The sequence below is a fragment of the Acomys minous genome (assembly GCF_964271855.1).
Source record: "Acomys minous genome assembly, chromosome: 1".
Classification (NCBI taxonomy): domain Eukaryota; kingdom Metazoa; phylum Chordata; class Mammalia; order Rodentia; family Muridae; genus Acomys; species Acomys minous.
This window is the reverse complement of record NC_140483.1, coordinates 70367000-70391416: the sequence shown is the minus strand read 5'-3', so window position 1 is coordinate 70391416 and position 24417 is coordinate 70367000. Positions and strand designations below refer to the sequence as shown.

The 24417-nt window shown below is 49.0% G+C and overlaps 1 protein-coding gene across 1 annotated transcript in view; it reads left to right on the top strand.

Moving 5' to 3' along the window:
• The window catches only part of TFCP2L1 (transcription factor CP2 like 1), a 59537-nt gene that overhangs the window by 19410 nt on the left and 15710 nt on the right, over positions 1-24417 (top strand). Inside the window, exons 3-11 of the mRNA XM_084774774.1 lie at positions 10705-10781; positions 11459-11564; positions 12504-12610; positions 15101-15253; positions 18064-18174; positions 20350-20441; positions 22478-22526; positions 22609-22702; positions 23693-23783. Coding sequence (XP_084630900.1) covers positions 10705-10781; positions 11459-11564; positions 12504-12610; positions 15101-15253; positions 18064-18174; positions 20350-20441; positions 22478-22526; positions 22609-22702; positions 23693-23783 — 880 coding nt within the window. The remainder of the gene's footprint in view (positions 1-10704; positions 10782-11458; positions 11565-12503; positions 12611-15100; positions 15254-18063; positions 18175-20349; positions 20442-22477; positions 22527-22608; positions 22703-23692; positions 23784-24417) is intronic.

Below are 24417 nucleotides of genomic sequence, written 5' to 3'. Positions count from 1 at the left end.
GTGTGCCAGGCACAGCACCTCGTCCACAATACTCATAGCAGGGAGGAGGTTAAAGCTTTCCAAGGTCACATAGGTCATGATCTTCAGAGTCAGGATTTGTGTTCCGGGACAAAAGGCCTTTGTCCTCACAGTGCACTGTCTCTCTGACTGAGTGCACTCTATCACAGTCATGGGTGCTTGCACAGACCATACATATGGGGGGCGGGTGACAAGAGAAGTTACACATGCTGGGCTGTGTGGCCACTGCACTACACGTTCCTCCTCTGTCATTCCTATAGGGCTCTTGGCATGCCTCCCTCCTTTCTCTGGGTTAATGATGGCCTCTCATTCTAGTTTACGTGGCATTCATTACCCAAACCAGCAACTGCTGGAAAGTAAATAACCTGTAAATCTTGGCTGGCCCAGGCAATTGCCTCCTGTTCTTGGGAACGCAGTGATCTGGGCAGAAGGCTGTCCTCTGGGTTCTGCCCAGTAGGCGGAACAACTCCAGCTTGTATGCCATCCTTGCAAAGGCACTTGATGGGCACTGCCCACTGGAAGCCAGCTGGGATAGGCTGGGCTGGGCACTGCTGGGGACACAGGAGCTGGTTTTAGATTATGACTGGGCTGCATGATGGAGTCAAGACCTGGGGGTGGGTCTCTGCTAGGTTTCCTCCTAGCCTAATGACCCTCAGTACTGGGTCACTTGGGGTACAGGGTGGTGTGGCTGCAGGAGAGTTTATTTGTGCAATTTAGAGTGGTTAGCACAGGGGTGGGCCAGGTAAGGAAAGCACTGGCCTTTATGTCCAGACATGGTCATGAATAGAACTCAGAAGAGGCACCTCACACAGTACTCTGCAGGTGTTGAGAAAGAGACCCGGGGAGGCTGGAGCTTGCCTTTGGGAACTTGGGGAGATGGCGCGATGGGTAGAACACTCACTGGGCCAGCATGAGGGCCAGAATTCAGATTGATCCCCAGCACACGTGTAAAACACTGGGTGTGACTGCACCTGCACCAATAACCCCTGTGCTGTAGGAGGTAGAAACAGGAAGAAAACTGGGGTTTGCTGGCTGCCAGCCTAGCTGCAGATGAGACCTTGTCTCAAGAGAATAAGACAGAGTGATAGGGCAGGGCACCCAGTGTCCTTTGTGACTGTTGTGTGGTGCCCAGGAACCTGTACACATATGTGTATATGCAACATACACACTGAACCCACTCTTTCTATCCCACCAGCCTTCCCTCCCTCCCTCCCTCCCTCCCTCCCTCCCTCCCTCCCTCCTCTCTCTCCCAGGAACCTGTACACACATGTGCATATGTAGCATACAAACATACAACTTTACAACTTGCCCCTGAGACTAGGGGTGTAGCTCAGTGGTAGATCGCTTGCCTAACATACATGAGGGCTCTATACGGTTTTCTCACAGCAAGAAAGCAAAACCCAAAGCAAACAAATTGCTTGGTCATATAGCCCAAACCTAGGCAGGTCTGGGGACCCTATCTCCTTTCCCCCTGGTTTTGGTCTAGGCTGCAGGCTGCTGAGTCTTAGCCTTGGACTTGTTAGTGTCCCCTGGACCGCCTTTTGTCATCGTGAAATGGACATTGCACTGTGAGGTCTTTTTGTTTTTTAAGACAGGGTCTTATGGAGCTGAGGCTGACTTAGTGCTGTAGAGTCTAAAATGGTCTTGAACTCCTGATCCTCCGGCCTCTCCTGAGTTCTGGGATTACGAGCATGCGCCACTATGCTCTGTCTCGAAGTGCTAGGTGGCCAACCCAGGGCCTTGCCCACACTAGGCAAGCGCTCTACCAACTGAGCTACATCTGCAGCTGCTTCACTTTTGAGTCTCAGCTCCTTGGGCTGGAGTCTCCTTCTGCCTGCTTGATGTGGCTTGTTCTTGTTTTGTGCCTCTTAATTGATTCCCCTCCCTCCAATGCCCACCTGTCTGAGTAGCCTTGGGGTACAAACTTGACCCTGGAAGAATAAATAGTGACCACTGTTATCCTGGGCATCATTTGTGGCCTGGAACAGCCTGAGGCACTTGCCAGTCTCCCTGGCTTGTGTTTCTTCAAATTCACTCATAATATACTCCAATTTTCTATGTTCTTACTGTTTTCTTAAAGCATTTAAGATTTTTATAATTTTATTTATTTATTTATTTCTGGTGTGTGTATATTTGTATGTGTCTGTGTCTATGTGTACACAGCAGATGACACTTAGAAAATAACTTGTGTCTGTATATATTTATCTGCCTCTGCATCTATACGAGGTATAGGTATCTATATTTGTGTATTTGTATATGTGTGTGTGGTATGCATGTTTGTATGTGTGGGAGTGCACATGAACGTATGCGTGCCTGTGTGTGGGTGTCCAAGCTGACATCAAATGTCTTGGCTTGAATCATTTCAGAGTTCATTGAATACAATATAACCCTTTATTTACATCCCTTATATCTCTTGAGAATAAGGACTTTAGTTTATTTCAAATTTTTTATTTGCTTATTTGTGTGTGTGTGTGTGTGTGTGTGTGTGTGTGTGTGTGTGTGTGTGTGTGCATATACACGCTCAGGTCAGAGGGCAACCTGCGGGAATTGGTTCTGTCCTTCTACCATGTGGGTCCCAAGATTGCACTCAGGTGTTCAGGCTTAGCGGCAGGTGTCTTCACCAGCTGAGCCATCTTGGTGCGCCCAAGGACATTATTTTATATACCCAAACTGAGGAAACTTAGCACGGATACAATAGTGGCGCTTGTCATATGCCTCAACGGTGCTGATACGGCCCTGAGGTGGTGGTGGTGCACACCATTAAGTACAGCGCTCAGTAGACCAACTGGTGGATCTTTGTGAACTGAAAGGACTTCCTGGTCTACACAGAGAGTTCCAGGCCAGCCAGGGCCACATAGTGTGACCTTGCCCCACCACTGCCTTTTTTTTTTTTTTTTAATGTGCTGGGAATCAAACCCAGGGTCTTGAGTCATGCTAGGCAAGTGCTTTTTCACAGTGTCCCACCTCCATCTCTTGACCTTATACTTAGTCTCTCCCATCAGCTGTCTACCCTGCGCCTGTTGTGATACTGCGGAATCAGTATCTGGGATGCTGGCCAGGTGGCTGGCTGTACGGTGTTACTCCATTTAGGTTTGCCTCCCCTCTGCCCACATCATGCCAACTTGGACCCCTAAGGAAAGGTGTGTGCCTTATTTTCCACGTCTGTATTATATAGTTTCCTGGGAACACAATGGTGGATTGGTTCAGTATGCTTCCTGATCTTAGCTATCAGAACTGCTGCTTGATGGAGCCTTTGCCAGTATTTTTCTTTTGCTTGTGTGTTTTGAGGTTTGGCTGTTGGGGGTAGCCAGCTTGCTCCAGGCTTTCCACCTCTCACGTGCGGTGACAAAATACGAAATAAAAGCAACTTATGGGAAGAAGGGCTTATACTCTGGCTAACAGTTTGAGGGTTCACATTTGAGGGCACAGTCCATCCTGGCGGGGAGGGCATGGCGGCAGCAGTGTGAGGCAGTTGGGCACACTGTGAGAAGGTAGAGACACGTGAAGGTAGAGAACGGAAGGTCCTCCGTTCACTTTCTCCTTTTTTATTCACTCCAAGGCTCTGGTCCATGCATTTAGGATGGTCTTCTCACCACAGTTAGCCTAACCTAGAAGGTTCTCACAGGTGGGCCCAGAGCTGTCTCCTAGGTGACTTTAGACCTGGTCAGGTTGACAGTCAGTATTCACCATCACACTGAGGGTTGTCAAAACATCAAGTAGAGCGTGTGTGGCCAGTCTTCCTCCAGGATGGTAAGATAAGGCCTGCTCCTGCTACCTGTCTGTCCTTGGGGGGGGGGGGGGGGAGTAGCAGTCTTCTGTGCTTGTGTGCTTACTGAGAGCCTGACGTGAACTCAGTGCTTTAGAATCGTCCATGGGAGCAAGGAAATATCCCATGCTCTTCTTGGTTTGCCGCACCAGCTCCAGCTCTCTTATTTGCAGTTGGGGAGTTATAGTGGAATTGACCATGAATTAGAAACTTGGGGAAAGCTGTTCTGCACAATAGGTAGGGTTTTTCCTAGCATGGCTGCCTCTCTAGGTAGGGACCTGGGACTTTACTATGATGCAGGAAGGACCTCCAGGGGGTACTGGAGAGGAGGAAGAAAGGGCACAGGAAGGATGTAGGATTATATGAAATTTCACACAGGTCATCACACCTGAGGACCTGAGTTCGATCCCAGAACCTACACGGTAGAGGGCGAGAACCGTCTGGCTGCCCCCAGGATGCCCATAAAATGATTTGTTCAAACTCAACAGAACCCTTTCCTGCATGTGTGTGTGTGCGTGGTCCTGAGTTGCTTCCTCATTCTAAGGGCAGGGTCCCAGTCACTGTGACTTGCTGCTTCCTGTACTGATTGCAGTTACTACCTGAGCCTTCCAGCAACTTTGATACTGTCACAGATAGTGTGAGTTACTTTAAAGAAAAGAAGAAAATATGATATCTTTGTGTAGCCAGGCCGCGGTGGTTCACACATTTAATACCAGCCCTTGGGCCTTGGGAACTCAGGTGAATCTCTGAGTTCGAGGCCAGAGTGAGTTTCAGGACAGCCAAGGCTACACGGAGAAACCCTGTCTTGAGAAACCAAAATAAATAAATAAATAGATAGATAGATAGATAGATAGATTGTGTGTGTGTGTGTGTGTGTGTGTGTGTGTGTGTTTCACTACCCCTTTCCCTTCTGCCACCTGTCCTCTTGAGCTAGCAGACAAAGCCAATAGAATCTAGAAATTTCCTTCCTCTTTCTGGTAGCTCCTTTGGGCATGTTCCAAGTCTGAGATAGAGAGGTGTGAAGTCAAGATGAACTTAAATTCCTCCAGAGAATTCCCACCCTTTCTTGGGGAGGAACTGTACTACTTAGATCCCCGGGATTCAGGAAGGAAGAGGTCACCAGTGCACAGCTACCACGTGGGTGGGTAGTGTGAGTCCTGCCTCTGTTCCTGCCACTCCCAGGTCACCTTGCCTCCCAGGGTTGGGCTGAGAGCCACCAGCCAAGGGCTAGTTTACATCACAAAGTCACCTGGAGCTCTTTCCTAGCTGTCCTTTGGCAGGCCTTTAACAATTGCAAGCAGAGGGCTGGGCTGGGTCTTCCCAGGGAATTTCCTTGAAGCAATTTTCTGATGTCATCTGCCTGCCTGTTTTTCATCTACTTCCTCCTGCCTGCCTGCCTGAGACCCTCAGACCTCCCAGCACCAGATTCCCTGCTGAGCACAATGCCCCCTCCACCATTCTGGGTGAGTTAAGTGTCAGTATTGTCTACATTTCAGATTTCAGAGGTGCAGAGACTTGGATAGATAGGTAGACTCTAAACCTGGGTGCTGTCCTGACCTCCCAGGTCAGCGCTGGGACCCCACAAGAGCAATAGTTCCCCATTATTTTTAATGGCATATGATTATTCTCTCTCTCTCTCTCTCTCTCTCTCTCTCTCTCTCTCTCTCTCTCTCTCTCTCTCCTTTTTGTTTTTTTCCTAAGACAGGGTTTCTCTGTGCAGCCTTGGCTGTCCTGGACTCACTTTGGTAGACCAAGAACTCAGAGATCTGCCTGTCTCTGCCTCCCTGAGGGCTGAGATCACAGGCATGTGTCACCATGCCTGGCTTTGATTATGATTTTTTTTTTCTCCCGAGATAGGGTTTCTCTGTGTGTAACCCTGGCTGTGCTGGAACTCACTTTGTAGTCTAGGCTGGCCGTGAAATCACAGAGATCCTCCTGCCTCTGCCTCCCAAGTGCTGGGATCACAGGCGTGTGTCACCACACCCATTTGAATATGATTTTTTTTTTTAAATTTGAAGATGTGATACATGCTTTAAGATACTGATTCAAGGGCTGGAGAGATGGCTCAGTGGTTAGGTCTGCTCTTCCAGAGGCCCTGAATTCAGTTCCCAGCAGCCACATGGTGGCTCACAGGTACCTATAATGTGATCTGGTGCCCTCTTCTGGAATGCAGGTAGACATGCAGGCAGAATACTGTATACATAAAAAAGAAATCTTTAAAAAAAAGATATTGATTCAAGTTTAAAAAGTGACTTGATTGGCTGAGGCTGAGAGTGGCTACCAACTTTGTACAGTGTTCATCTAAGATGAACAAAGCTTGGGGTTTGACCCCCAGTATCTCACCACCCCATAAACTGAGGGTAATGGTGTATCTGTAATCTGTAATCACAACACTCTGGCTGTGGAGGCAGGAGGATTAAAAATTCAGGGTCACTCTCAGTTATATGGGGACCCTATGTCAGACACAAAGCAACAAAGCCCTTCTGCATTGTAACTCAGAAGTAAAAACTCTCATTTCCTATAATGATTTCTTTTCCCTTTCTGTTCTCAAATAATTGCTTAACTTGGCGGACATATATTATAAGATACTTTAGATAGCCGTAAGCACATGCCGTCCAGCTAGGAACAGTTGAAGGAGAACGACACACAACTGCCTGGCCCTGTCACCCACTAAATGTTTGAGCTTGTCCTGGGAGCCTCTGTGCTTCAATCCAGTGGGGCTCCTGGTGCCTAGTGCTGCTATTGGCTCATTGAGAGACCTCAGCAAATCAACATCCCAGCAGTCTCTGGCGACCCATGAGCGAGTGGAGCTGTTAATGTTCTCCAGAGGAAATCCCCGTGCCTGCTGTACTTTTGCTTGGAGTTGCTGTCCTATTCCCTCCCTCCCTTGACCACTCGACCTGCTGCAGCCTTGTTTCACATGCCCTGTCCGTTATCAGGACGAGCGGGCCCAGCCTTCTCATCTCTTTGTCATTGAAAAAATTATTCAAATTCTGCTTCTTCCTATCCCTTTCTTGTACTGTTAGATGTACCTGGAAAATTACAAACATTTGAGAGTAGAAGTGCGTTAAAACTTTTGCAAAATCCCATAGCTGTAACATAGAGGAGCATTGTAAAGAATTTGAAATTGGAACTGGGGAAATGGTTTAGGTGGTAAGATGCTTGCTGTGCGAACATGAGGGCTTGAGCTGAACCCCTGGGACACACACAAAAGTGGGCATGATGGGGGTGAGAGATGACTTAGTTTATGAGCCCTTGATATTCTTTCAGAGGACCCAGCACCCACACCAGGAGGCTCACAACTTCCTGTAACTCCAGTTCCGGTGAATCTAACACCCTCTATTGGCCTCTGCAGGATGCATACATTAGCAAATAAAATTTTAAATTAAATCTTAAAAGAAAAGGAAAAAAAAAACTGGTCCTGGGACTTCAGGCATGGAGAAGGTAAATATTGGTGGATCCCCTGGGTTTGCCGGCCTAGTAATAATAATCTAGCTGTATTGGTGAACTTCAAGTGGCAGAGAAACAGGCACAATGGCAAACTCACTTAACCCCATAATTTGAGAAGCGAAGCTAGGAAGATCTTTGTGACTTCAACCCCAGCCTGCTCTGTATAGAAGTTCCAAGCCAGTTGGAGAAACCTGCCTCAAAAACAAAACAATATCAACCAACCAAACAACCAGTCAAATGAACAGAATCCCAAACCAATCAAAAAGATAAGGTGGAGAGTGGCTGACAGGAAGGACACAGTCTAGCCTCCGTGGATGTGCACATATTTGCCCATAAGAACACTATACATAAGTACACTATACCTACACATGAGCACACACACAGCATATGAAACCACATTGAAGCTTTTGCATAGTGTGCCAAGCAGTGCTGCAGTGAGAAAAAACAAACAAACAAACAAACAAACAACAACAACAACAACAAAAACCCAAACAATAATTATATAGAGGAACCAGACATGTATGATCCAGGCCTTCAGAGAGCCAGTTTCCCTCCTCCAACAGATGTGTAAAACTGGTACAAAACGGTCCTTCTGGCTAAGCCACCCAAGGTGAATTTGGTCTATGTGACCATGCTCATCAGCTAGCATGTGACCCTGACTACCTGGGAGGGGTGGGGTGGTCACTCTAGCCCTAGTGTGCTAGTCTTTTGTTTTGTTTTGTTTTTTTGAGACAGGGTTTCTCTGTGTAGCCTTGGCTGTCCTAGACTCACTTTGTAGACCAGGCTGGGCTTGAACTCACAGCGATCTGCCTGCCTCTACCTCTCAAGTGCTGGGATTAAAGGCATGTGCCACCACACCCGGCTTAGTGTGCTAGTCTTGGATAGGGCAGCTGACCAAGAGATACAGGGCGACTTGGGAAGGGCAGGGTGGCTGGTGAATACTCTAGGCATACATAGTTGAGAGGAAAGGCCAGGAAGGTTCCATGGAGAAAAACTTGGGCTAGAGTCCTATTGTGATGGAGAAGCTCACCATCTGATCCTGGCTTATAACCCATACCATGGGTCTGACCTGCCGGTGCTACCTCCTGGTACAGACTTGGAAACAATTCTCCATCTGGCAGGAGTTGCCTCTGCTTGGCCTGAGTGGAGGTCACCCTGAAGAGTCTAGGGCCGGTGCTAATTGGCTCCCTAGGGTGCCTGTACACTCATGTAATGACCACTTGGGCCTTGGGCCTCTGCCAGCACCATCTGTATTCTTCAGCAAAGGCCAGGACACTGGAAAAACCAGTTAGGGTGTGGAAGGCCCTTAGTGTGTCCAGGCCTAGGGAGTGCTAGACTCTTGGTTCAGGGGCCCAGAAAAGCTTAAAAGTCTTAGTTGCTGAGAACATACCTCAGCTGATAAAAATGCTTGGTGCTAAGTTTGATTCCCAGCATTCAAATACATAAGAAAGTTGGGAATGGTGAGGGAGGTGAAGACCGGTGGGTCCCTGGGCCTCTGGCCAGCCAGGGTGGTCAACTTGGAAAGCTCCAGGCCAGTTGGCTGATGCCTGAGGAAGGACAGCTGTTGTCCTCTGGCTGCCAAGGTTACATGCATACACTGCACTCCTATACACACCCATAGAGAAGAGCATCTGTTCACATTCAAACATACACAAACAGACACACCCACCCTCGTGAACACAGTGTGAGTCGAGAAGGGAGCATGACTCTGTACAGCCGTATCAGGTCACGGGTCAGGAAGCTCTGTGGTCCCCAGGCTAGCTGGGGGCCCTTCCACATACTCCCAAGGCCTCAGGGTTTGCACAGTGTTGTCTATGTGATTGCTGCTCAGCAAATATTTGCACCAGTGGTTTGAGTTCCAGCTCTTTGCCCATTTCTTGCTCTGCCTTGTTTCCTTGGCAGCTGGCTCTCTCAGCTCTGACCAATGAAAGGGAGAGTCACAGGGCTGGGCTTGGGCACCCATGGGAGGTGCCACTGTTGGCCACTAACCTTCTGGTGTCTCCAGGCAGTCCCTTGGCTTGTGGCCATGTCTTTTCCTTACCTCTGATATCCTTCCTTCCCTCTCTGCCACCTCTGTGTGTCTCACTGTGTGTGTGGCATTGGGTTCAGGGCCCAGCGGCTTTCTCTGATTATCACCTTGCCTTAGAATCCTTAGTTTAATGTCTTCTGAGACTATCTGTCTTAATTTAAGGCCACATTCCCAGTTTCCATAACTGGATGGACTCTATTCAGCTCAGTGCAGAAGGAGGGTGCAGGTGTTTCTCTAACTAGTTGTTTCTTCCTTCTCCTTCTTCTTTTCCTCCTCCTCCTCCCCACCCCTCCTCCTCCTCCCCACCCCTCCTCCTCCTCCTCCTCCTTGTTTTGTTTTTTGTTTTTCGAAACAGAGTTTCTTTGTGTAGCCTGGGCTGTCCTGGACTCACTGTGTAGACCAGGCTGGCCTCAAACTCACAAAGATCTGCCATGCCTATCTCCGCCTCCCTGAGTGCTGGGATTGCATTTGTGTACCACCGCACCTGCCTAGTTGCAGGGTTTTTTGTTTGTTTGTTTGTTTAAAATATTTTACATTTGTGCGTGTGGTGAGTATGAAGGTTAGAAGACAATTTGTGCTCGTCTGTCCCTCTCCACCATCTCACTAGCCCTTAGTTTTTTTGAGACAGAATCTCAGTACATGACCTATGCTGGTCTTGAACTGTCAATCCTCCTGCCTCAGTTTCCCCGATACTCAGATTCTAGGTTGCATCAGCATTCCCCGAAGTTCTAGTTGCAGCCGGTGAAGCTGTCCAGTAGTCCCTGGGTCATTTCTAGGAATCTCCTCTTTGGAAAGTCCTTTCCTTATTAAGCATGTCATAGCAGCTGTACACATTTAAGTAAAGACCTGAGAGATGGACTATTTGTTTATTCTGTGTAGCCCTGGATGGCTTACAACTCATAGTAATCTACCTGTCTGCCTTTGCCTCCCAAATGCCAAGCGCGCCTGGATGAAAAATTGATATTTAATAGTTTAAAATTGTTTTATGTGTATGGGCATTCTGGCTGCATGTATTGGTACAACACACATGTGCCTGGTGCATTTAGAGGCCAGATCTCCTGGAACTGTGGTTATTGATGGTTGTGAATCACCATGTAAGAGCTGAGAATTGAACTGAGGACCTCTGGAAGAGCAGCTAGTGCTCTTAACTGCTGAGCCATCTCTCTGGCCCAAGGGACTGATTTTTTTTTTAATTAAAAATTTAAAGATATTTTTGCTTTGTGTAAAATGCTTGTTGTGCAAGCATGTGGACCCAAGTTCTGAACCTCAGAACCCATGAATAAACTGGATGTAGCTAGGAGGCATAAACAAGAGGACTGGGAGGCCAGCTTGGTCTACAAAGAGAGTTCCAGGACAGCCAGGGCTGTTATACAGAGAAATCTTGTCTCCAAAAACAAACAAACAAAAAAGGAATTGGAAGATGTACTGCTCTCTCCCTCAGGTCAGTCATATGAAATCCGGCTGCTGGAGAACCGGAAGCTAGGGGACTTCCAAGATCTTAACACGAAATATGTGAAGGTGAGTGAGCCTCAGGGCTGGCCCCTCACATGCTAGAGGAGCACTGTGGGTCTGAGTGCTGAGGATGATAGGAAGGAATCAAAGGGAAGGCAGCCTTCTTCCCAGTCCCATCCCAGTTCCTGGAGTGCACTGTCCCCATGGGGATTAGATGGGACCAGGGTGGGGTGGCTTGCATTGGTGGAGTATGCTCTGTGTTTTTTTGTTTGTTTGTTTGTTTTGTTTTTTGTTTTTTTGTTTGTTTTTTGAGACAGGGTTTCTCTGTGTAGTCTTGGCTGTCCTGGACTCACTTTGTAGACCAGGCTGACCTCGAACTCACAGCGATCCGCCTGCTTCTGCCTCCCGAGTGCTGGGATTAAAGGCGTGCGCCACCACGCCCGGCTGCTCTGTGTTATGTAGACAGAAGCTAGGGCCTAATTTTGCCTTCAGTTGAACCTTTCCTACCTTCATAGAACAGCACATTGGTCGTATACGTGAAGCTGTTCAGAATTCTGGAAACCATGAAAGGCATCCCCTTTCTCACTATTGTCCACATTCTTGGGGGTTCTGAAGAAAGGAAGCCCCAGGAAAAGGAGCTGAAGAGGGGCAGAGGGTTTCCCTGGCTGGGGCAGGAATGCATGCTCTTCTTAGGGGGGCTCCCCAGCCCCTACACAGCCGTCTTCAACATCTGCCTTCCACAGAGTATCATCCGGGTAGTTTTCCATGACCGCCGGCTGCAGTACACGGAGTACCAGCAGTTGGAGGGTTGGCGGTGGAGCCGGCCTGGGGACCGTATCCTGGACATCGGTGAGTCTCCCCAGCCAGCACCAACCCTGGACACTTGGGCTATGCAGGGCTTCTTTGTGCCTGCCACTTGGATTTATGCTCACAGGGAAGCCCAGCATGGTGGCATATTCATGCAATCCTGGGACTGGAGATGCACAGACAGAAAGGCATTGAGGTTGAGGCCATGATGGTGTATATATAGTGAGTTCGAAAGAAAGGACTGATGAGATGGCTCGACTGGTAAGCGCAGGCAGGAGGACTGAGTACAGTCCCTAGAATTTACACCCACAGAGGCATGAATACCCCCTACACCCATCCACTGAAGGAAGGAAGGAGGGGGAGAGACGAGGAGGGGTGAGAAAAGAGAGAGAGAGAGGCAGGGGAGAGAAAGAGGGAGAGAGAGAGAAGACATGAGAACTTCCAGTGGTGACCCAAGTCACTGGGTGCTACCCTCAAGGAGTTCTCTGTAAAATATAGGGCCTTAAAGGATGAGCAACCTAGCTAGCTTGAAACTCACTAGGTAGACCGTATTGAGTTCTAACTCACAGAAATCCACCTGCCTCTGCCTCCTGAGTACACTGTGTGCCACCATGTCCAGCTCCGTCAAGGGTTTGGATAAGTGGCTAGGGGAGGGATAGGACCATCACAGAACTCGAGGGCTTCAGGTACGGGTCACCCGCCTTGCGATTCAAAAGCTGAGTTGATGACAGGATCTGTATGCCAGGGCATCAGCAATTCCTTCCAGATGGAAGTCAAGGAAAACTTGTCACTAAGGCACCAAGCAGACCACAGCCATTTCAGCCAGGCCAGCTGCCAATAGGGTTGGACAAAGTTTAGTTTCCAGATCAGCTGCCGTTTTCAAACCACAGTGAAGGAATTGGGGCCCATATCTGGGGGTCCTTCCCCTCAGTATTTTGGAGAGGCTGACGGCTGCTCTTCTGTGTGTGTGTATGTTTGCAGATATTCCACTGTCTGTTGGCATCTTGGACCCCAGGGCCAGCCCAACCCAACTGAATGCCGTGGAGTTTTTGTGGGATCCCGCAAAGAGAGCATCTGCGTTTATTCAGGTAAGCAAACAGGAGAGCTTTGGAGGGCGGCCTGTCAGCTAGCCGAGATAACTTCCTGTAGGAGGGAGAGTAGCTCAAAGTGGAGCGAGGATGGATGGACCCCGGTCAGCAGTGTTGAGGCGAGGGCTTGGAGTGCTACGGAGCTAAGTTTGTATTCTTGCTTCCAGAATGCTGTGAGGTTAAAAATGATTTGTCATTTCCAAGACTAGGGAGATGGCCCAGTCAGTAAAGTACTTGCCCCCAAAGCCTGAGGACCTGAGTTCAGTCCCCCACATAAGAAACACTGGAATGGATGTGCTGTGCTGGGGAGGTGAAAGCAGGTAGAAGGTGTCCTGGGACTTACTGCAGTCAGCCTCGCTCAACTGGTGAGTCCTAGGCCAGTAAAGAGACCCTGGCTCAAAAAACAATGTAGACTACATCTGAGGTATCACACTCAATCTCTAACCTTTCTAACACACACACACACACACACACACACACACACACACACACACACACACACACCATTAAAAAAAAAAGATTCAGTATTTTAGAGCCATGAGACTGCTTGAACTGACTCCCTAAAGCTCCTCAGACCCTCCACATGGTTCCTTGGCCAACACCCAGCCACCCGCAATCCACATTTACATACACACAGTAAATAAAAAATGTAACAAGGTTTTTTGGGGTTTGTTTTTGTGGTTTTTGAGACAGGGTCTCTCTCTATGAAGCCTTAGCTGTCCTGGAGTTGTCTGTGTCAGTGGTTCTCAACCTATGGGGGTCACATATCAGATATTTACAGATTCATAACTCTAGCAAAACTACAGTTATGTAGTAGTAATGAAAATAATTTTGTGGTCAGGGGTTGCCACAATATGAGGAATATTAGGAATATATATATTTTCCTCCCCATTTTTGTTTTTTGAGGCAGGCTCTTTCTATGGAGACTCAAGCTGGCCTTGAGTACACTGTCTGCCTCAATTTCCTGTGTGCTAGGATTATAGGTGTGTGCCACCACACTTTGCCTCCCCATTTAGCAGATAAGAAGTAATTCCAAGAGCCAGGCTCGGTGGTGCACACATGTAATCCCAGCATTCAGGGAGGCAGAGGCAGTCGGATCTCTGTGAGTTTGAGGTGAGGCTAGCCTGGTCTACAAAGTGAGTCCAGGACAGCCAAAGCTACACAGAGAAGAAACCCTGTTTCAACAGCAACAACAAGAAAACAAGAAACCAAAAAAAAAACAAAAACAAAAAAACAAAACAAAACAAAAAAAACCAAAAACCAACCAACCAAACAAACAAAAAACCAACAACAACAACAAAAAGAAAATGATTCAAGAAAAACTAAAGACAGTTAGCAAAGTGCTTGCTGTGTACACACGGGGATTTGCGTTTGATCCTCCGCTTGCAAGAGCCTGACCCCAGTGCTGCAGTGGTGGAGACAACAGGAGCCCTGGGGCTTATCCACCAGCTAGCTTAGCCAAATCTATGAGCTCTAGGTTCAGTGAGAAACCCTGGCTTAAGAAATTAAATGCGGGGCTGGAGAGATGGCTCAGAGGTTAAGAGCACTGTCTGCTCTTCCAGAGGTCCTGAGTTCAATTCCCAGCAACCACATGGTGGCTTATAACCATCTATAATGTGATCTGGTGCCCTCTTCTGGCCTGCTGGCATACATGCAGGCAGAGAGAGCACTGTATTCTTAATAATAAATAAATAAAATCTTTAAAAAAAAATTAAATGGGGACCATCATGGTGAGCCTTCATTCCACGCCTTTGAGACCAGCTCGTCTGATAGAGAGTCCCAACATCACCAGGGTTATCTGTCTCAAACAGCAACAAAAACCCAACACAACCAAACAATAATTATAAAACAGCAACAACAAAAAGTTGAATAGGGATCAACTTTGAAGACAGGAATGTTAACATCTGTCTTTCAGTGCACATGCACAATGGTATGTACACACACACACACACACACAGAGAGAGAGACAGACAGACAGACAGACAGACACAGGAGCACAGGAACACATTGATACAATTTTGCTTTTGTATCACAGTAATGCTGTATTTTAGACCAACACATAGGTATCAGAACAACATATAGGCAACCAGAGATGGCTTGAGCATTCCGACCGTGGCTCCAGGCTTGTTCAGTAACCAGGACACCAGGGTGTCAAAAGAGCGACAGGACAGGACAGGGCTGTGCTCATCTGCCCTGTGAGTCTAGGATTTATGAAGGGAAAGGTTCCTAGGTGAGGGGGGGGGGGTGGCTGCTGTGTTTAGTGGCCGGGAACGATGATGAGGGTTTAGCTGATCAGACAGAGCCTCAGAGTAAAGGGACAGAGGTGGGATGGTGTGTGTGTTCTGTGGCTGCAGGCCGGGAACCTGGGCCTGATGGGGTAAGCGGAGAACTAAGTGGAGCAGGGGTTGCAGGGGTTGAAGCAGGCATGGTCACCTCTTTGGGGGACTCCCCTCGCCTACCTGACTCCAGGTCTCCACACTCCCCTCCCAGGTGCACTGTATCAGCACGGAATTCACCCCCAGGAAACACGGGGGTGAGAAGGGAGTGCCTTTTCGGGTGCAGATTGACACGTTTAAGCAGAACGAGAATGGGGAGTACACGGAGCATCTGCACTCTGCCAGCTGCCAGATCAAGGTGTTCAAGGTAGGATGCATTTACACAGCCAGCCCTGGTCAAGCCACCCGCCAGGCCCTTAGCTGTTGCTGAGAGCACAGACCCAGCTGGGTGTGTGGCCGCCATAAGCCGAGGCTGCTCTCTGGCTTCTTCTGGCCTCTGGCCCTGCCCAGTCTTCTCTTGTAACTCAAACTGTTGGGAAGGGTTGTCTCCCATGTCAGTACAAGGCTCTGCTTTTGCAGGAATGACCGGCTTCATTTTACAGTTGTGTTTCCCCCAACTCCAAGCATTTCAGAGGTATTCATATGTTCTCCTGTCCAGTGTCTCTTTAAATATGAGGGCAAATGCAGGGGTAGCAGCACCCGTAATCCCAGCACTCAGGAGGCAGAGGCAGAGGCAGGTGGATCTCTGTGAGTTCGAGGCTAGCCTGGTCTACAAAGCGAATCCAGGACAGCCAGGGCTACACAGAGAAACCTTGTCTCGACAAACAACAACAAACTGAAACCAAGCAAAGCAATAGTGAGTGAGATCCTGTCTCAAACAAAACAAAAACAAAAAAAGAAATAACGTCAAGAGGGCCATTCTTGGCGATCTAGCTCAATGTCGTTTTTTCTGTGTGTGTGTGTGTGTGTGTGTGTGTGTGTGTGTGTTGGAGAGTGCAGAGGCTGATGTTGCCTGCTCTCTGCCTTCATATTTTTCTTTAATTTTTAAAATCTTAATGTTTATTTAGCATGTGTGTTCACACTCGTGTTCTTGACTGCGTGCTGCCACACCTGGCTTTTTATGTGGGCATGGGTTCCAAACTCAGGCCCTTGTTCCTACATGGCCAGCAGGCACGCCACCAGGACTCATCTACTTTGGAAGAGAAGGCTAGCTCTCTCTTCAAAAACACTGGGTCGTGGCTTGGAGATAAGAGGATTATTAGCTCTAGCATGCAAGGATGCCCTGAGTTCTGTCACAAGGACCCAGAAAAATACATTCACTTTCAAGAAAGAAACCTCTTCAGAGAAGTCCCTCCAGCCTCCTCCTCTCCTGACTCATCTTGCTGTCTCTCATTTCTGGGTCTTATCACCTCATCTGGATTGATTGTTTCCTGAAGGTGGGAGCCAGTGTTCTTACTCGCAGTCCCTAATGCCCTCAGGGAAATGGAAGGTGCAGCAGGCCTGGGCCATTCTTCTAGCATGAGGCTAGCCTGTGAGCAGCAGGTTTAACCTGCTTCTGTCCACCTGTGGAGGAGCGGAACCCCCTCCCATCAGGGGTCACTCTGGGTGACCACACTTAACACTTGTCTCAGAATCCTCTTCTTCACACCCATGTGGATTTGGAGCCTTCTGGAAACATCTGCTGGCACTGGAGCCCCGGGGAGAGAGTCAGTTTCAGATAGGGCCGTATTACAGAGACTGCAGGGTCCTGTGGTCTTCCTGAGCAGGGACAGAGAAGAATTAGCAACACACCTGGGGGCTGAGCCATTGAAGCTGCCCCCCATCTGCCCCCTGAAAGCAAGACCGGCTTCACTCTCTGTGTGGTCTGCCACTTTAAGTCCATGGCAGGCATGTTACCTGTAAATTTTTTTTCTCTCTCTCTGTGTGTATAGGGCTGTATTGTGTATGTGGTGGTGGTATTGAGTACACTTGTGTGGAGGTCAGAGGTCAATCAGATTTCTACCTTATTTTTGAGATAGATAGGTTCTCTCAATGAACCTTGAACTACCCCATCAGGCTAAAGGATCTACTGGTGTGCTTCCCTACCTCTGGAATTACAAGTGTCTTGTCACTATGCCCTGTTCTTTTTATATGGTTTCAGAAGGATCAAATTTGGGTTCTTAATATGTTGAGTTTTTGAAAGAAAAAGCCAACCTGTTCTGACCTGCCAGTTCCTTGAAGGACATGAGGTGGAGAGCTGTACCCAACATGCATGCAAGTGCATGGTCTGGCTATACCTACCTCAGCTATAGCTTCCAAGGCGAGAAGGAGAAACCGCTTGAGTACAGGGATTTAGTACTTGAGCAGGGGCTAGCTGTGGCTGCCATGACCCTGGTCCATGACAGCTTCCTTGGTGCTCACATTGAATACCATACCTGCTGCTATTGTCCCTGTGTGGCTCACTGCCAGCTTTTCTTCACCTGGGGTTGATGTCACCCTGAGGGAGGCTTCCCTAAAGGCCCTCGAGCAAGGAACCAAAAAGCCTCCCCTGAGGAAGGTGGTGCACACTAGGATGAAAGTTCTGTGGGGCCACTAGACCTGAACTAATTGTTAGTATCTGCACATCAAGGGGCCCTGTGTCTTGTACCTTTGCTTGCCAAGCAAGGTGCAAACCCTGCGAGGCACAAGGAAGGTGACACAGGAAGGAGAGGCTGTGCCCTCAGGCCTCTGGTTTGTGAAGAAGAAACTATGGTTGGTGGCTGTGAGACTGGGCGCTCTTTGCAAGTAAGCAATAGATTCTGCAACCTCTTGCACCATCATTTAGCCACAGCAAAGACAGGTGCCATTGAGACAGAGATGTACTGAAGGCTTGGATGTGCCAGCACCTGAGCAGAGCGGAAGCAGGCACAGGCTGGGATGTCACCCTAGCATAGTGGCATATCCCATCTTGGGTCTTCATGGCTCTTTCCAGAAGCAAGTGGCCATTGGTAGCAATCTTTCCTAAGCTCTTTGTGCTGAGGTGCCAAGTGGTAGGCTCAAAGATCCCAGGGGCAGAAAGAAAATGGGAGGTATGAGAGCTGTCCTGCCTGCTCTCTAGGGCCCAGGTTGAAGTGTGAGCCTGCAGACCTTGGTCTTCCTTCCCCACACAATGGCTGCTTTCTTTCTGGCCTGAGCGGACCCTGTATTCTATACTTACAGCCGAAGGGAGCTGACCGAAAACAGAAGACCGACCGGGAAAAGATGGAGAAAAGAACAGCTCAGGAGAAGGAGAAGTACCAGCCGTCCTATGAAACCACCATCCTCACTGAGGTGAGTGGGCCTGGAGCAGCCATGGCCCTGGTGCCCTTCAGGTAGGTGGGAGCTTGCTGAGAGCCCAGCTCACACATCCAGTGAGGCTGCTGCTGGCTTATCCTGAGATCACATTGAGCTCCCTTCTGCCTTGATTGGTTCAGTCACGTGGTTCAGCATATAGAACAGAACCAATTCAAAGTATCTCCCCCATCAATCTTTACCTTGGCTCTCCCCAACTCCCAGCTTCTTGCTCTGGGCACCCAGGGCCTCTGGTTCTCTGGGTATCTGCCTTTCTCTGCATTAAGGCAGTGTGTACACACTTTAGCCCATGCCTGTGTCTGTATGTCAGCAGTGCACACTCTTCTGCGCTGTGTCTTTTGTATTTAATGGATCATTTTGCACCTGAGTGTCTCTTCAGCCCTGGAATACATTCCCTCCCTCCCTCCCTCTCTCCCTCCCTCCCTCCCTCCCTCCCTCCCTCCCTTTCTCCATTCTCTCTCCCTCCCTCTCTCCACCCCACGTTCCCTGGAACTTGTTCTGTTGACCAGGGTGGCTTTGAACTCACAGAGATCCTCAGCCTCTGCCTCCCTAGTGCTGGGATTAAAGGCGTGTGCTACCACTACATAGCCTGTTTGTTTGTTTGTTTGTCTTTTTAAAATCTATTCCTTATTGTCTTGGTGGTTTTGACTAACTGGATTCACTATAAAGGCATATATAAGACCCAGGGTGGCCATGCAAGGTTGGGGCTATGTTGATGGTGAGACTTGGGTACAGAAATTCAAGAGGAGGGTGGCCAGGTCCCAGCTGTGCATATGCCTCTGTGTGTGTGTGTGTGTGTGTGTGTGTGTGTGTGTGTGTGTGTGCTAAGCCACATGTGGAGGAATATTTGTATAAGACGATATAAGAATAGTGTGGCTTCCAAGTATGTACTGGCACTTTATTTTTTCTGAGGGTGACAGTGGGCACCTGGTACAGGAAGACTTCCGGTTGCCCTGTGCCAGCAGAAGGACATAAGGACTGCGTTTTATGCAGTTTCTTCCGAAGCTTGGCCTATGCCTGACTGATGACGCAACCGGGAATACACCCATCTAGTGCCATGTTTCTCATCCTGGCTGAGCCCTGGCTTCCCTAAAAGAAGAGAGTGCTATGGCTGTGTAGGCCCTCAGCACAGCACAGCATGGCTGGTATAAAGAATCCAGACTCTGACCTTGGGAGATGCCAGCGCACCCCTTCTATCAGCTCATCAGATTTCTTCCCTTGGTAGGATTTAGCACCAACAAATTCCAGCCCACACTCACAATGGTTAAATATTTACCAGCCTGGCATTTGGTGGGGGATAGTCAGTCTTTAGGAATGCTCAGCCTGGCCCTCTCCAAGCGAAGCCACTGCCTCAGAGGGAGGGAAGGGAAGAAACGCAGACTTGGGCACTCCCTCTCCTTCGAGGTTTGTGCTCTCTCTCCAACACCCCCAACTGAATCCCTTCAGTTTTGACCTGTGCATTGGAATGTCCACCTGGGGAAGGCTCACATCATGCATGTTTCTGTCTTGTGGAGCCCAGATGGGTACTCAAATGGAGTAACTGTACAAGTTGGCCAGGAGGAGCCAGTTTTGGAAGAGTTCCAGGACCTGCTATAGTTCCCCCTGCCTGCACTTTCCTCACTCGATAGCATGGGCTTCAGCTCTGAATTTTACTGTTTTCTTTTCCTTTTAGAAGTCTTACATACATACATACATACATACATACATACATACATACATACACACACACACACACACACACACACACACACACACACACACAAATAAATAATACATATTTAAATATATTTGACCAGTTGGCTTTTGATTGTCTTTGTCCGTAGGCTTTGGCATCATCACATATTTCTTTTCCCCTTTGGTTGACTATCCGGAAGCTCAAATGGGTGCATTTCATGGTTTGCCTGCTCCAGGATGACTTCCTGAGTCCTGGGTCTCTTGTGTCATGTTAGGTGACCCTAGTAATCTGACTGGCCATGGCTCACTCACTGTGAGCACTCAGTCAGTGTGAGCTCTATGGTGACACCACAGGCTCTTAGGCATCAATGCTCATGAATGCTTGCTTGCTTGGAAGGGCCTGAGGAGTGTGGGATATCTCTTAAGCTTATCCCAAGACCACTGTTGAGTCACACTGCCCCGCCCTGTCTCTTCCCACAGTGCTCGCCATGGCCTGATGTAGCCTACCAGGTGAACAGTACTCCATCCCCAAGCTACAATGGCTCTCCCAACAGCTTTGGCCTCCGTGAAGGGTATGTCCAACCCTCCTCTCCTTGGGGTCCAGGCATGCAGTGGGGTAGAGGTTCCTTTTTTGGTCTTCCTTGATCCCACGGCCTGGCATCTGTTTGGGTTTTAGTGTGGCTAACTGGTATAGCAACCACAGCCATATTTATCTTTTCCTCTCTACCTCCCCATGCAGGGGGTGGAATCCAGAGCCTGGTGCATGCTAGGTAGCAGCACTCTGCCACTGAGCTACATCCTCTGCTCCCATATTTAGCTTTTGAGGGTTTGGTTTTGTTTTGCTTGAGACATGGTTTCTCTGAGTAACTCTCACTGTCCTGGAACCTTGGCTAACTCTGCAGGTAGGCCATGTGGCCTCGAGGACACAGTGACAGGACAACGCAGGCATCATCGGCAGATTCTAGCTGGCAGGCCGTGCAGACTGAGGCTCTTGGCGTCACTGTGATGGCTTTGCAGTAATGTCCTGGATGCTGTTAGCCAGTGAGTGAGGAGCCTCTGGTTTGAGCCCCAGCTCTTCACCCAGTCTATGATAAACACTCAAGATTGGGCAGTGGAGCTGCAGCTCATTTGGGAGAGGAAACACTGGCTTTGATCTCCAGAACTTGGTGTGGTGGTAGCACTTGTAATTCCAGCATTTCAGTGGTAGAGGAAGGGGATCAGCCGTTTAAGGCTATATAGCAAGTTTAAGGCCAGCCCAAGCTTTGTGAACTTGATTTCACCATGGTGAAATGTCTCATGAGTATAGAATAAAAAAAAGAAAAGAAAAGAAAAGGGCCAGTCAGATCAGGCAGACCTGCTCTGTAATGTCTAGCATTTGGGGAACAACTTCCTGAACTTTCCTAACCCCTGCTTTCCCTGATGCAGACGGGGGTTAGGGGTTCAACACAGGTCATGAGGAAAGATGTGCCTGTGTTACAGACAGTGGAAGGGCTGCTGTTATGACTGATGGCTGGGGAGAGGGTCATTTCTGCCTGCAAGGGTCTTGTATGTGTATGTGCATATGAAAGTGTAGGTGTGCCCATGTGTGCATGTGGAAGCTGGAATGTCTTCCTCAGTCCTTCCTCTATGTCACTTTTTGAGACGGGGTCTCACTAGAGCTCACTGACACGGTGAGACTGGTTGGCCAGTGCCTGCTCTCTGGTGAAGCTTCTGTCCCATGTCCCAGTACTGGGATTAGAGGCGTGACCTGCTGCACCAGGTTTTTATGCAGGTGTTGGGAATCGAACATGCTTGCATGGCGTGCACTTCTGTGCCTTCCTATTGGGAAAACCAAGGCCACATGTTTCTTCCTAAGTGGCCCTTCTGTGCCCAACTGGCTTGGATTTGGTTGATGATTTTGGTTCAGCTGCAGCCTCCTGGGTGCTGGATTACTGGAAGGAGTGTGGTCTGTGTTCTGGTCAGCTCAGGCTGGAACTTGGTGGGTACTTTAGCTACTGCCTTGCACTGACCTTACTCCACAAGCAGTGACCTAGGAAGGATCTGTTTCAGCCCACAGTTCACTGTACAGAAGCCGCAGCAGCTCACAAGCACCACAGTCAAGAAGCAGAGAGGTCAATGCTCTGCTTGGCTCCCTTTCTCCTTTCTCTGTGGTCCAGGACCCCAGCCCAGGAGATGCGCTGACCACATTGCAGTGGATCTTCCCACCTCAATTAAAGTGATGTAGAGGCTCCCTCCATAGGGGTTTGTTTCCATGGCCATTCTAAGTCCTGTCAAGATGGACCATCTGAGGGTGAGGCTACACCACACAGCACAGGATCCAGGCACAACACACAGCCCATCCTGGTGGTTGCTGGAGACTGCACAGGTAGAGCTGCTGCTGTTACTTGGAACAGTGTGGCCCATCTAAGCCTCCTGTGCAGTGACAGTGGACTTCAGGAGATACTATGAGATATTGGGTCATATATTTGTGCATGATTCAGGCAGTCTTCCAGGACTTATTTCAAGCAAGTCACACGCCTGCTGGAATGTAGGTGCCACTTAGGTTCTGGAACCTTCTTCATGTCCCTGGAAGCCCTCATGCTCATCAGCCATCCCTTTTCCATTACAGTAACAGCTCACCTACCCACCCGGTGGAGCCCTTACCGCTGGGCAGTGATGTAAGTGTGCGTGGGTATTGGCGGGCTGGTGGTCCCTCTGGCTCTGTGACCATTTTGAGCATTCTCTGTCTCTTGCTTGCAGCACCTGCTCCCATCAGCCTCTATCCAGGATGCGCAGCAGTGGCTGCACCGCAATCGCTTCTCACAGTTCTGCTGGCTCTTCGCCAGCTTCTCAGGTGAGTATTATGGAGTTAGGTTTGGAATCTACAAGTGTCCTAGTCCCATGGGCCTATGGTTGTGTGAGAGGAACCCTCAGTGACAATGGGTGCCATGGAACTGAGGACCAGGGAAGCAGTGAGGCCAGGCCACTAGGGGCAGGTGATCTGATTCTGGCAGGACCATAGAGGAATATTGGCCTTTAATTCCAGTACAAAGACAACCATTCTGGATTACAACTGTAGCTCAGTTAGTAATGCCTAGCATGAAGGAGGCCCTAAGTTCGGTTCCACTGCACTGTATAAACTGGGCATAGTGCAGTTAGGAGGTAGAAAAAGTTCAAGATTACCTCAGCTGTATAGATTAAGGCCACCCTGGGTTATACGAAACCATGTCTTAAAGAAAGAAAAAGGAGGGGCTGGATTCGGGGAGCCATTGCATTTGCAGAGCTATTCCTGACGTATCCTCTGAGATAGAGGTAAAGTAGACAAGTCCCTTGGAGAGTCCTCAGGCGCGCTGGGGACTCAATCTTTAAAGATATCATGTTGCTGGCCTTCCCACCAGCCTTCATTCTCCTCTGTGGCCTTCCTCTGCCCCTTCGAATGGGGTGGCACGTCTGTCTGTGGGTGTCTCTTGGGAGGCCAGTATTTTGCCTTTGGTTTGTTCTGGTCCTCAGGTGTGTTTGCATTAGTGTATGCATAGAGACACGTGTGTCATTGGTGGCCGCATGCTGGTAAATCTGTGTAGACAGAGTAGTGCTGGTGAGGGGTACAGAGAGGGGTGGGCAATCAGGGTGGGGTGGACTTCCTGTCTCCCTTGTAAGCATACTAGCTTTCAGTTTCTGATGTTGTATGGCTGTGCTCTCCTGGGATTGTTTGGCCTTAATGCCAGTTTCTCTTGTGGTGGTCTGGTGCCCACTGAGGGTGAGGCTGGCCTTACTTTCTTCCTCAGTCCTGCTGTGGGGTTGGCTGGTATATGCCATGTGACCAATGTTGCATGCCTCTGCTTAGGTGCTGACCTCCTGAAGATGTCCCGAGATGACCTGGTCCAGGTCTGTGGCCCTGCGGATGGGATTCGGCTCTTCAATGCCATCAAAGGCAGGTAGGTGTCAGTTTCTTAGAGAGGCCAACCAAAGTCTGTGGCCGCTACTGGCTGTGTATAGCAAGAAGCCCCACCTCAGCTTCCTGAACTGTCTCTAGCCTGCGGGTGGGACTAGGAAATGGAAGGAATCCTTCTTTCAACATGGAGGTAAATGCTGGGCGAGGTGCTGGGGGTTGGGGTGGGACAGTGAATTAAGTGCCATGTGGAGACCACCTCAGCACCTGGCTGCAGTGACCCTTGCTCAGAAACATCTCAGTGTAGTTGCTTTTCTCAGTGCCATGCAAAAGTGCCTGACTAAATCAACTTATGAAAAGAAAGATTAATTTTAGCACACAGTTTGAAGGTACAATGCCCATTGCAGCTCAAGGGATGGGCCAGACTGGGGCCCCTAGGAGATGAAGAAAGGACAGATGTGCATCCAGGAAAGCTGGGTTCAGAGATACTGAGCTCTGATGGAGAAACCTCAGCATCCTGGAGTTGAACAGGGAGGTGGGGTTATTGCATGCAGCTGAGCACGGCTTAGTACATACTGATAAACAGAAAGAGGGTTTCCATGGGCAGCTGACAAGGAGGCAGAGTTAGCTAATCTTTGTAGGAACAGTCTTCAGACCTAGATGTCTGGGCAGTGAGGGGG